Below are 13,840 nucleotides of genomic sequence, written 5' to 3'. Positions count from 1 at the left end.
TGCAGCAGTTCTTAGAAAAGATACTTAATGTTCGATTATTGGAAACATTTTTGCTGTTAATATTTTCATTGGTTCAAATTCCTGTTGAATGTCTTTTCATACACAAAAGGCCAAGCGGTGTGGAAACAATCCTTGCTGGAAGAGAGTGCATTGTACAAGGTCGTTGTGCAAAGCAGCTGCTGGACTGACACAGCAACGCATTCACCCAACAGTCTAGCTCTCTGCTGGGGAAGGGTTAATAAGGGAGTCCCTTCTATAGTCAGGATTTAGTTGCGAGGAGTCCCTGTTGCAGGCAGTTTTCAAACCTTATTTGGATCCGGAGAAAGCTGGGGTTGGGGCAGAACGGTTTGCACAACGCTAGTTCGAGTATCCTTTTGGTAATTTTAACCTTTTGTTCAAGTTCATCTAAAAAAGGACTTTTTGCCTTTCGATCTGTTTGAAATTATTTCAGGGAAACACTTTATTTTTTTGTTGCTCCTGGTTTTATTTGTTTTTGGGTGCTGTTGGTGAGTTTCCTTTCATGACTCCCCCCACCCCCCTGGAAGCTGCATGCATTAATGCGTTTCTTTTCCTCCCCTCTGCCTGCCTGACTATCATCTACCCCTTGATTGGTAACTTGTAAACACAACAGCCTTCGCTCCTTCAGTTCGGATAGGTCATACTCACTGAACAGAAGTCCGTATGCGAGGGATAGCATCATGATTGAAGAGCTAACGAAGGAGTCGGTAAGTACAGATCTGAATGCCCGATGTCTGTTTTGATTATATCTTCTTGCACGCTTTAGATTATGACTGACCGTGCTTTCACTGTAGCGTGTGGCACCGGTCCTTTCCCATTTTATGACGAGATTTTGCCACCTGAGATTGCCACAGATCGGGGAATGAGCGTTTGAATGTGACATCTATAGAGGAAGGAAATAACTTTTTTTTTTATATCACCCTAGTCTTCATGTTTTTGCTCTTTGGTTTACCTGAATGGTCACATGTGGAAGATACATTTACTTAAATTGATGCCCCTTTCCTCATGAGCATCTCCGTCAGCCAGTCCCAACTTTCGCTTTTACAAATCTTGTTATTTTGCTTGAATGAATGAATGCAGACAAACTAAGGTGTGTTTTTCCCTGAAATATTGAGCCCGAATAGCACTGTCAGCCTTTTGTAAAGTGCCAAACCTGTAGCTGCAGTTTAGTCGGAAGATAACATTCACTTGTTTTAAGATTCACAGCAAGCCCTCCACCACTTTTAAAATTTACATTTAGTTTGCTGTAATAATATTTGGAGGAACCACGGTAAAAGCTTGCTACTGTTAACAATGCACCATGTTCTGAGAACAGCCCAATACTTAAAGGTCCCTTCTTCCTGCATTATTCCAAAGAAACCTGAGATGATAAAGCCCCATAGTTCATCAAAGGCGAAGGCACTTCAGCCACTAGCCTCTCCAGCTGTGATGAAAGATAATTCCCTCCTTAGGTTGACAATAAGCAATCTGAGAATATGGTGACAAAAAGTGCCATTTGCACAGATTCTCTAAGAAAATTGAATATTTTCAGCCTGCCTGCCCTTTTTCTTCTCACGGGATTATGTTATTATTCCATCGTTTGGGTGCTGTAACACTCAGTTTTAATAATCCTTCAGAAATCGAAATAATGATGCATGGCATGGTCATTCATGTATTCCTTCTGTAAACTTAGCTAGCCACAAACTTGTCTAGTTTTCTATGTTCTATGTTCTAAATAGACCATATCAGGGCAGCACGGTGGCGCAGTAGTTAGCACTGCTGCCTCATGGCACCAAGGTCCCAGGTTCGATCCCAGCTCTGGGTCACTGTCTGTGTGAAGTTTGCACATTCTCCCCTTGTTTGTGTGGGTTTTCGCCTCACCAAAAAAGGTGTGCAGGGTAGGTGGATTGGCCACACTAAATTGCCCCTTAATTGGGAAAAAAAAAATTGTATGCTCTAAATTTATTAAAAAGATAAGACATGCTGCTGTGGGATTTGAACTCGTGTCATTTGAGTTGGCAGTCTGAGCCCATAAGAACTATATCAGCTGTATGTATGAAGCTGTACCTGTCCATTCTCCCTTATCATTGGAAATGGCCTCACTGTGATTCAGAGTCCAAATTAATGGATGCTTCAACACATTGCAGGGACTATTTCTATTAGAATTGGGATTGTGTGATTGAAAAGTGGTTATAAAAACTTGCATGCAATTTTGGGATTAACACTAGTGACTCAGATACAGATGTCTTTATTGTCACAAGTAGGCTTATATTAACACTGCAGTGAAGTTACTGTGAACAGCCCCTAGTCACCACACTTTGGCGCCTGTTCGGGTACACAGAGGGAGAATTCAGAATGTCCAATTCACCTAACAGCACGTCTTTCGGGACTTGTGGGAGGAAACCGGAGCACCCGGAGGAAACCCACGCAGACACGGGGAGAATGTGCAGACTCCGCACAGACAGTAACCCAAGTCGGGAATCGAACCTGGGACCCTGGCACTGTGAAGCAGCAGTGCCAACAGTGCTAATTTGAATTAAGATCAGAATAACGCACCTAATTTTGGGACTTTATTCAGTGATCCATACAGCTGTCGATCTCTGTCGTTGATAGTTAATTTTAAAAGGCTATTACTACTCCCACCCCTATTCACTTTCTATGAAGACTTAGTGCTTGTCTATCACTGGAGGAAGCAATTGAAAGGGCAGGGGGTATGATAGCATCTTGACAGGACATGTCTGATGAGTTGGGAGGTGCATTCAATACAACTGTGTAAAGTGCCAGCTTTTTAACACAGCAATGCAACACTTTTTTCTCACTCCCAATGGCTCATGTACAGCTCAAAACATTTCTGCTCAAATATTTGGCAACTAAAGTAGTCCCTTTAGGACCTGCTGTTATAAATTTCCAGTGTTTGCCCATAATATGTCCTGGAATGTTATAAACTCCTACAAATTAATCTGGCAGCCCCTGCATGAAAACCTAAGCTCCAGACATTCAATGCCAAGAATCATTAGTCTTGTTGGATAGTTTTATTCTTGGATTGAAGCTCTCCCAATATTATTTAAAGCTGTTATACATAGATACATAGATAGGAGCAGGAGGAGGCCTTTTGGCCCTTCGAGCCTGCTCTGCCATTCATCACGATCATGGCTCATCATCCAACTCAGCAGCCTAATCCTGCTTTCTCCCCATAGCCTTTGATCCCATTCTTCCCAAATGCTATATCTAACTGCCTCTTGAATATATTCAAAGTTTTAGCATCAACTACTTCTTGTGGAAATGAATTCAACAGGCTCACCACTCTGTGTGAAGAAGTGTCTCCTTATCTCTGTCTGAAATGATTTACCCTGAATCCTCAGGCTGTGACCCCTGGTTCGGGACACATCTATCATTGGTAACATCTTCCCTGCATCTACCCTGTCTAGTCCTGTTAGAATTTTATAAGTCTCTATGAGATCCCCCCTCATTCTTCTGAACTCCAGCGAGCACAATCCCAACCTAGTCAATCTCTCCTCATATGACAGTCCCACCATCCCTGGAATCAGTCTGGTAAACCTTTGCTGTACTCCCTCGAGAGCAAGAACATTCTTCCTCAGAGAAGATCAAAACTGCACACAATACTCCAAGTGTGACCTCACCAAGGCACTGTACAATTGCAGCAACACATCCCTGCTTCTATACTCAAAACCTCTTGCAATGAAGGCCAACTTACTATTAGCCTTCTTTACTGCCAGCTGCATCTGCATGCTTACCTTCAGCGATGGTGCACAAGGACACCTAGGTTCCGCTGCACACTCGCCTCTCCCAATTTACAACCATTCAGGTAGTAATCTGCCTTCCTGTTTTTGCTTCCAAAATGAATAACCTCACACTTATCCAAATTATACTACATCTGCCATTGGTTTATCCACTCGCCAAACCTGTCCAGATCTTGCTGTAGGATCCCTTCATCCTCGTCACAATTCACCCTCCCACCTAATTTGGTATCATCTGCAAACTTTGAGATGTTACATTGTGTTCCCTCATCCATATCATTAATGTATATTGTGAATAGCTGGGGTCCCAGCACTGATCGCTGTGGTACCCCACTCTTGCAGGATAATATATTACATTTTCAATGCCAGCCCCAAGGAACACACTTTTAAAAAATGATTTAATCATTACTTGCTCAGTGTCCCGTTGCAGGGTTATTGGAAGTGAGAAACAATTGTTGGGCTAGCTAAATTTCAGCACTCAATTACAATTGTTTATGGGCTCATGGGGAAACATCCATTGAACACATTCATTGGTATGCAGTGTCATCCACTGCAAGAGATGAGGCGGCCCTCCCGTCAGTGGATTCTGACTATCATTTTGTACTGACCACTTTATCGCACTAATTCAATAGCAACATTTTGGTAGCCCCCTAATCAATGGGAGCATGTTGCTTGTACCTCGCTATGGGGACCAGCACATCACCTGGGGAGAAAGTCCAAACATAAATAAAATGCAGTGTCAGAGAGGAGATGCTTTTTTCTTTTAACTTCTTATTGCGGGGGAACAGTCCCATTCTGTGGTCAGTAAAATTGCAAGTGTATTTGTAAAGAACATTTGCAGTTTAATGACACCGAGACAAAATCATTTCTCCTTGTTGTGAATATTATATATAGTCCCAGTCTCGGACAAGTGTGCAAACTCAGACCAGGGATCGGTAACGGTGGAGGCTGCATTTCCCTAAATTTTAAACAACCTTTGTCACTAAGCTTCACTTCTGTCTACTGGTACAGCCTTCATACTTGCCAACTCCCAGGTTCCAAAGTGAGTCTTTTGAGGTTTAAGGGCAACTCTTGATTTTCCTCCTGGTTCAGCAGGGTTTCCAAGCAGAGCTTGCACCTACCATGGGTGGACCAATAGTGAGCAACTCACTGAAGGTAAGCACTTGCTATCTGCTAGCTTGCTGATTAAAGCCAGGGCAATTAAATGGAACTGTTTGTATAATTGCATTTTTGAAAAAAAGTTGGGCGTAATGTTTAATTTGTTTGTAAATCTTTTCAGTTTCCAGATGGTGAGGTTAGGATTGTACAGGAGGCCATTCGTTCCAAATTACAAAAGCCAGCATTGCGAACGAACTACTCCATTTAACCCTAATTCTCTCCCTATTAAAAATGTTCTTTGTTCCCCAATACTTATTCGTGTACCTTTTAAAAGATCTGCTCCCATAACTGTTCCTGTTCCGATAAGACATTGCATGAGCAATCAGCCCTTTGTTTAATTAACCCTTTGTCCTTTTGATGTTGGTTTACTCTCGTTGCTGACTCACTCACAAGTGGAATAAGCTTTTCCTTATTTAGCATATCAGAATCTTTCATAATCTTGAACTCCTCTATCAGATTGTTCTCTGTTCTGTAATACTGTAACTTTGATGAAATAAAGCCACTCATCGCCAGTACTTGTGACGTCACCCAAGAGCTCATTTGATTCAATATTACCCCCCCCTCCGTGCGACCTTGCCCCTCCCTATCTCCTTCATCTCGTCACCCAAGAGCTCATTTGATTCAATATTACCCCCCCCTCCGTGCGACCTTGCCCCTCCCTATCTCCTTCATCTCTATAAACCCTTCAAGCAAACTGTGAGCCTCCATCTCTGGCCTTTAGTGCATTGCCACTTCCTTCTTCCTAGCATTGGTGGCCATGCCTTTTGTATACTGAGCCCTGGAATTCCCTCCTTAAACCTCTCATCTCTCCTCTTCTTTAAGATGTTGCTTAAAAGCTGTGAGGCAGCAGTGCTAACCACCGTGCCACCCCCTTGTCCTTTGTGAACCAAAGTTGTAGTAAAGGCTCAAATCTTTTTAATTTGCATTGCTGGATGACTTGCATTTCTATTTGTTTTCTATTAGTGTGGAGCACCTGTGGAGAAGTTTTACTCCCAACTGTGGGTGGTTTTGGGGGAGGGTGGGTAGCAACCTAGTTTCAACGCACTGACTTCCAGCTTCAGTGGAGTTGTGTATTGGATGCCTGTGATTAACCTACTTGCTACATTCAGTTAATTATCATTGCAGAGTAGGTACTTGTTGATGCATTAATATCCTTGGGAGAGGCTAATGAGCTATTTTCACATTGAATTTTTACTTTCCTTTTAAAATTAACAATAGATGCTGGCCCATCCAGCGAAGCCCACATCCCTTGAATGATTTTTTTTTTAGAACCACTTCCACCATCCAACCCTTGTAACTAATCACTTGTAACAAATGATGCCACTCCGACCTGTCCTTTCCTAAAACACCAAAGACTCCTGATCAGATATCTTGTACAAACTGATTAGCTGGAACTCATGCGTCATGAATGTTGCAGTTGCAGATTAATTTTATTTGGCTATTTTGCAAACACAAGCTTTATAAAATACGGCAAATGCAAGCTTTGTTGACATGTATTTCCTCATATCTACAGGCCAAACAAATTGAATGTCTCTGAATGCATCCCAAGCTGGGTTTGTTCAATAAGCCTTGTTTTTTTTTTAAGTTAGCTGCGCTCATTTGTGTTAGCTGAAGGTTTTAAAGGGTATGGAGCAACGGCAGGAAAATGGAGTTAAAGCCTTGATTTCATTGAAAGACAGAGCGGGTTCGAAGGGCTAAGTGACCTACTCTATTTTCTATATTCCTACCCTTTAAAACCCACAATTCTGGAGCAAGAGAAATCACTGCATTTTTACTGATTTTTGATGTCTGTAGTTTCATGACTCACTATCTTCTCCTCTCTCAACATTTTGGTTATAGCACCTCGCAGTTTCTAGGGAGTATGACAGCGACTCTTTGAAGAGGTTCAGCTGGACGGCAGATACACTCGACAATGTTAACCTCGTTTCCAGCCCCATTCATTCTGGGTAAGTTGCAGCTGTACAAAACCTTGGTAAGGCCACATTAGGAGTACTGTGTGCAATTCTGGTTGCCTCATTTTAGGAAGGATGTGGAAGCTTTGGAAAAGGTGCAAAGGAGATTTACCAGGATGTTGCCTGGAATGAAGAGTAGGTCTTATGAGGAAAGGTTGAGGGTGCTCGGCCTTTTCTCATTAGAACGGAGAAGGATGAGGGGCGACTTGATAGAGGTTTATAAGATGATATGGGGAATAGATAGATTCGACAGTCAGAGACTTTTTCCCCGGGTGGAACAAACCATTACAAGAGGACATAAATTTAAGGTCAGTGGTGGAAGATATAGGGGGAGGGGGTGTCAGAGGTAGGTTCTTTACCCAGAGAGTAGTGGGGGCATGCAATGCACTGCCTGTGGAAGTAATTGAGTCGGAAACATTAGGGACCTTCAAGCGGCTGTTGGATAGGTACATGGATTACGGTAGAATGATGGGGTGGAGATTAATTTGTTCTTAATCTAGGACAAAAGTTTGGCACAACATCGTGGGCCGAAGGGCCTGTTCTGTGCAGTATTTTTCTATGTTCACGCTATCCATTTTGATGTGCAAAATGCCACATCTTCATGTGTGTAAAGTTTTCATGCTGACCAAATGTAATGTTCCTCCCTTTTTCATATTTTGCTTTTCAATGGAAGTCACACTGCTGAATACTCAGCCAGCAGCCCCAATGGCAGGGGTAACATGAAGCTTGGGTTGTTCTACCTTAATGAGTTGGAGGTAGTTCTGTTCAGCCCCCTCTCTGAATGCTTCCTCACAATCATACGGCAGCCAGGTGGAAGACCCCTGCCATCCACCTGTTCCCTGCCATGGTATATTGGTGTCAGCTTCCAACAAGGCAACGTCTAATGATGACCAGAGCTGGCGGACTCGAGGCAAAGTTAGAGAAGGGCGCAGCTTATCTTTTCTTTCTGTTGAAAAGGTGGCCTTCAGTGAACTATGGGAAGGACCCCTGATTTTGTGAAGTGGTTTTGTGAAAGGAAAATTATGTTTAACCAATTTATTGCAGTTCTTTGAAGGATAAAGGAGAACCGGTGGGTGTACTGTACTTAGATTTCCAGAGGTATTTGATAAGTTGCCACATCAAAGTTTATTGTGGAAACTGAAAGCTCATGGTGTAGCAGGTAGCATATCGGCATGGATTAAAGATTGGCCAGCTAACCGGAAACAAAGATTTGGCTTAACTGGGTATTTTTCTGGTTGGCATGATGTGATGGTGCCACAGGGATCACTGCTGGGATCTCAATTCTTTGCAATTTGTATAAATGATTTAGATGAAGGGACTGAAGGTGCAGTCGCTAAATTTGCTGACAACACAAAGAAAGGTAGGAAAGTCAATGGATTGTCTTGAGGAAAGTTTGGAGAGGTTAGGTTTGCATCCACCAGAGTTTGAAAGAGTAAGAGGCGACTTGATCAAAACCTTTAAGATCCTAAGGCATATTGACAGAATTGATATGGAGAGGCTATTTCCTCTTATTGGAGAATCTAGAAGGAGTGGTCAGTGTTTAAAAATAAGGGGTCACACATTTCAGACAGAGACGCAGAGAATTTCTTTCTCTGAGGGTTGTGAGTCTCTGGAACTCTCTTCCTCAAAAGGCACTGGAAGCAGAGCCTTTTAATATTTTTAAGGCACAGCAAGATAGTTTCTTGATCAACAAAGTGCGAAAGTTTTTTTGAAAAATTCCAATTAAGGGGCAATTTAGCGTGGCCAATCCACCTAACCTGCACATCTTTTGTGGTGTGGGGGTGAGGCCCACGCAGACACGGGGAGAATGTACAAACTCCACACGGACAGTGCGGGCCAGGATCGAACCCGGGTCCTCGGCGACGGGAGGCAGCAGTGCTGCCCACTGTGCCACCGTGTCGCCCAAGGTATGAAAGGTTATCGGGATAGGCAGGAATGTGGGGTTGAGGTTACAATGAGATCAGCTTTGATCTCACTGAATGGTGGAGCAGACCCGAGGGGCTGAGTGGCCTACCCCTGCTCCTAATTCATATGTTTTGTCGCTGGCAGAACATTTCTCATTTCTCTCCCCACCTGTCCTCCTTCCCTCCCGTTGCTAAGCCAATTCTTTACCTAGTCACTTAGTCACACTTTCCACGACCCTTCACCTTTCCTGCTAACCTCAACTGGAGCTCTTTTCTGAGAGACTCTCTGCCATTCAAGTAAAAGCGACATCTACTGGATTATCCTTATCACCAGCTCAGCTTGGAGATGTCCCATAGCTTTGTGAAACACAACGTATTACTTTAAGCACCATGCTGGCTGCTTACTATTAGAACTCCGTTTTAAATGTCCATTTGTGGAATGTCGTGAGATATTTTTCCAAATGTTTGTTCCCAGAGATAATGTGGTGAACTCGCCCGTAAATACCAGATTTTCTGCCGTACTCTGTCCATGATAATGGAACCACATTTACCCCGCTCCACTCCTCATCTTCTAAATCAGATTTCAGGGAGGCCTGAGAAACATGAGCACAAGCATCACCAATTTTCTCCCATTTGTCCCTTGAGGAATGTAGGATGTACCCCTCCTTACAGCTCAGGCCCTACATACAGTTGATCACTTAATCCCAGTTGCTTGAATGCACTCGGTTGGTAACGCTCTATGCAGTGCATGGGTTAATGTGGGTAGGGGTGGGGAGGTTCGAGAGTGCTCTGTAGGGGGGCCATGTTGGGATGGTGTTTCTCATTTGGCTTGGGTGCGGGGTAGGGCTGTGGATGAGGATTGGAGAGAAGGTGCAGGGGGTGAGGGGGATGGTGATTTTTTTCAAGGGCCTTTGGATGGGAGGCGCCACCCTAACAAGGAATGGTAGTGAACGGAAATGAAGTGTGGGGGGTAGCTGCAGTGATTAGCCTGTGGGGTGGGAGGCGACGTGGCAGTTGTGGAGGATGCGTTTGGTCATGGGCGGGGGGCCATCTTGGGTGGGCCTGATTCAGAGTGGGGGTGGGGGAACGGAGCCTCAGGTGATGATGGCGGACTCTAGGGGAGGCAGAAGCCTCCAGTGAGAATCATGACATGGAATGTCCGAGAACTAAATGGGCTGGTTAAACAGCCTCGGCTGTTCGCTGACTTGAAGAGTTTGAGAGCAGAGATGATTTTCTTACTGGAGACGCAACTCCGGGTGAAAGATCAGAAGTGGTTGAGGAAGGGGTGGGTGGAGCAAGAGTTCCACTTGGGGTTTGATTCGAAGTTGAGGGGTATCGCCATACTGTTGAGCAAGAAAATGGGGTTTACAGGGGCCAGGGAAGTGCAGGAATCGAGAGTGGATGTTTGTGATAGTGAGTGGGGTGCTAGTGGGGACTCCGATGGTGTTGGCGAATGTGTATTTACCCAATTGGGATGATGCCGGCTATGTGGAGAGGCTATTGTGGGCGATCCCGGACTGGGACTCTCACCAGTTGATTATGGGGAGTGGATTTCAACTGTCTATTAGAGCTGAGGGTGGATAGGTCGAGCCCTGCGTCGATAGGGAGGTTGAGAATGACGCGAGAGGTGTGAGGGGCTATGGAGAGGATGGTGGATCCGTGGAGGTTTCAGCACATGGGAGAGAGGGAGTATTCCTCCTTCTCGCAAGTGCATGGGGTTTATTCCAGGATTTACTTTTTTGCGGTGAGCTGGGTAGATGGGTGTGGAAGGTGCAGCGTATGCGAGAATAGTGATTTCGGAGCATGCTTCACGCTTTCTAGCCTTGCGACTTTGTTCGGCTCTGGCGTAGAAGCTGGGGTGGCGGTTGGATTTGGGGCTTACAAGGAGTTCTGTGGGAAGGTGACGTTGGCGATTAAGAATTATGTTGAGCTCAATCGGAATGGGGACGTATCGGCAGCCACGTTTTGGGAGGCCCTGAAGGCAGTGGTTTGGGGGGGAAATTATTTTGTTCAAGGCTGTTAAGGACAGGATGAGGGCGGAGGAGCATTGGCGACTGTTAGACGAGTTGTGGAGGTGGATTGGAGATATTCTGTGGTCCCATGAAGGAATTGTTGGCGGAAAGAAAGAAATTGCAGTTTCACCGGTTGACGATGGATAGGCTGGTGGGTCAGCTTGGCCAGGAGGGGGTGTGAGTATGGGCAGAAGGTGAACCACATGCTGGCCCACCAGCTGCGGCGACAGGTAGCAGCAAGGGAAATCTTCCGGCGAGGGGGGGTTGGGATGTGGTGTTGCATCCGGACAGGATGAGGGGCTGTATAGGGCCGAGCCAGAGGAGAACGAGGCTGATATGGTCAGTGTTTAGATGGGCTGGACTTCCCGGAGCTGGTGGAGGGGAAGAGGTAGGTGCTGGAGGAAACATTGGGGCAAGAGGAGGTAATGGGGTGTATTAGCATGATGCAGTCGGGTAGGGTACCGGGGACAGATGGCTTCCCGGTGGAATTTTACAAGCAGTTTGCGACAGAGATGTGGTCCTCCCACCCCCGCAACCTTTTAAGCATGTTTATTGAAGTGGTGGAAAAGGGGGAGGTGCCGGCTGTGCCGGCTTCTGCTGATCCCGAGAAAAGGGAAGGATCCATTGGAGTGCGGATCCTATAGGCCCATCTCGCTGCTGAGCACAGACATGAATGGGGGGGGGTGTGAGTACCGGAGGTGGTTGTGGAGAACCAACCGGGCTTTGTGAAGGGGAGGCAGCTCTCTAGTAATAGTAGGAGGTTGTTGAATGTAATTATGACCCCCGACGGGGGAGGTAGCGAGGGGAGCACCGGGTGTCGTATGCCGATGACCTATTGTTGTTCGTGTCGGACTTGTTAGAAAGCATGGGCAGAATCCTGGGCTTACTGGAGAGGTTTGGGGTTTTTCAGGTTGTAAATTGAATGTCAGGAAAAGTGAGGTGTTTCCGGTGAATGCTGCGGGGTAGGGCCGAACCTGGGGGCTCTGCCATTTAAGGTGACACACGAGCTATTTCGGAACGCATGAGTGGGCCACAATACATAGGTGGAACCTGACGGGGTTGGTGGAGGTGATCAAGGGGGACCTTAAAAGGTGCGAAAGGCTGCATCTGACATTGGCGGGAAGGGTGCATGGGGTGAAGATGAAACTGCTGCCAAGGTTCCCTTTTCTGCGGAGGGTGAAGAGGCAGAGGTGGGAAGGGGGTTGACATTCCCAAACCTGGAGCAGACAGATGTGAGAACTGTGGGAGGAGGCTGGCAAATCAGGGTCATATGTTCTGGGGGTGGGAGGGGTTGGAGAGCTATTGGGAGACGGTGTTCGGGACCCTCGGGAGGAATGTAGGGGATGAGGTGAAACAGGACCCTATGGTGCCGATCTTTGGGGTGTTGGGCGGTGCTGGAGTAGCTGGAGAGGAAGGGGGCTGATGTTGTGACCTTCGTCTCTCTGATTGACCAGCGACGGATACTTTTGAGCTGGAGGTCGGCTCCGCCACGGGGTGGGGGGGGGGGGGGGGGGGGGGGCTGCGGCATAGCTGTGGGATGTGTAGGAATTTCTCAGGTTGGAGAAAATCAAATTTCCCTCAAGGGGTCAGAGGAGGGGTTCGAGGTAGGGTGGAGGCCGTTCATGGCTATATTTGAGGAACTGTTTGGTGCGGGGGGGGGGGGGGAATTAAAAGGGGAAAATGTACAAACTGTATACTTTGATTGGATATTAGGATTGTGTTATTTTGTTGAAAATTTGGAATAAAATATCCTTTAAAAAAAAATAGATAACCAGATGAAGACTGATTGCTTGGGCAAGAAGGGGAATGGCTGCCAGTGCTTCCAAGGCGGAAGAAAATGGGAAATACGCAAGTTTTAAAAATAACTGAGTGTATAAAGAAGCGGGAGCTTACAGTTGGAGCTCCTTACAGTTTACCAACGTCCTTCACAAGTCATTGATTTTATTGGTCAGATAACAATAGTTGACAAATGTAATTTCCTGCTTCAGGACATTCTGATGAAGGTAGCACACCAATTCATAAGGTGTAGTGTTGATTGCAATCTGCTTATGGTCCAAGGTTAACAAAATGGAGCAAAGATGATTTTGCAATTCAGCAGAGAGTGCGCTCGCACTGAACCACCTTCCCTTTCAAACCAGTCTTCCAGCATAATGGGCAGGGCGTGACCAATTCACGTTCCAAATGTTCTGTTGTGTATCAAGTTGCACTTAGAGCAATGGATGGCAGTCACCATAGTTGTGCGTGGGTGTGAAAAGAAGAAAAACTTGTAGTTAAATGCTATCTTACACGACCACGAGTTATCCCAAAGCGCTTTACAGCCGATGAAGTGCTTTTGAAGTGTTGGTAATGTAATAGATTATAGAATTTACAGTGCAGAAGGAGGCCATTCGGCCCATCGAGTCTGCATGGTACTTGGAAAGGGCACCCTATTTAAGCCCACACCTCCACCCGATCTCCTGTAACCCAGTAACCCCACCTAAACCTTTGGACACTAAGGGACAATTTGGCATGGACAACCCACCTAACCTGCACAACTTTGGACTGTGGGAGGAAACCGGAGCACCCGGAGGAAACCCATGCAGACACGAAGAGGAAGTGCAAACTCCACACAGTCAATTCCAAGGCCGGAATTGAACCCGGGTCCCTAGTGCTGTGAGACAGCAGTGCTAACTACTGTGCCACCGTGCCAATCTACCATGTAGGAAAGTTGGTTTCTCCCCGTATCTGCTTGGGTCTCACCCCCACAACCCAAAGATGTGCAGGGTAAGTGAATTGGCCACGTTAAATTGTCCCTTAATTGGGAAAAAAAAAGAATTGGGCACTTTAATTTTTTTTTTAAAAGGAAAGTTGGTTTGGTTTATAGTTTATTATGAAGTTTGCAACATTGGTGTACAATAGCTGGAGGAATGGGTGGAAGATGGTTCCAGAGCTCATCTATCTCAAATAAATAAAAAATCTTGATGCGGATTTTATTGAATTATAAAATGATACAGCACAGGAGGCCATTTGGCCCATCATGCCTTTGCGTGCTCTTTGCTAGAGTTTCCCAATGAGTCCCA

General features: G+C 45.6%; 1 protein-coding gene across 44 annotated transcripts in view; it reads left to right on the top strand.

The window, feature by feature from the left end:
- The window catches only part of ank3b (ankyrin 3b), an 888,954-nt gene that overhangs the window by 754,875 nt on the left and 120,239 nt on the right, over window positions 1-13,840 (top strand). For 30 of the 44 annotated variants that reach the window (XM_038773874.1, XM_038773871.1, XM_038773899.1 and 27 more), the window contains 3 exons: window positions 632-725; window positions 4,848-4,910; window positions 6,753-6,859. In XM_038773874.1, the coding sequence (XP_038629802.1) occupies window positions 632-725; window positions 4,848-4,910; window positions 6,753-6,859 (264 nt within the window). The remainder of the gene's footprint in view (window positions 1-631; window positions 726-4,847; window positions 4,911-6,752; window positions 6,860-13,840) is intronic. The other 14 variants (XM_038773877.1, XM_038773873.1, XM_038773891.1 and 11 more) reach the window with 5 other exon arrangements.

This window comes from Scyliorhinus canicula, chromosome 16, assembly GCF_902713615.1.
Source record: "Scyliorhinus canicula chromosome 16, sScyCan1.1, whole genome shotgun sequence".
NCBI lineage: Eukaryota > Metazoa > Chordata > Chondrichthyes > Carcharhiniformes > Scyliorhinidae > Scyliorhinus > Scyliorhinus canicula.
The sequence above is the reverse complement of the archived record's forward strand: the minus strand, read 5'-3'. Positions and strand labels throughout refer to the sequence as shown.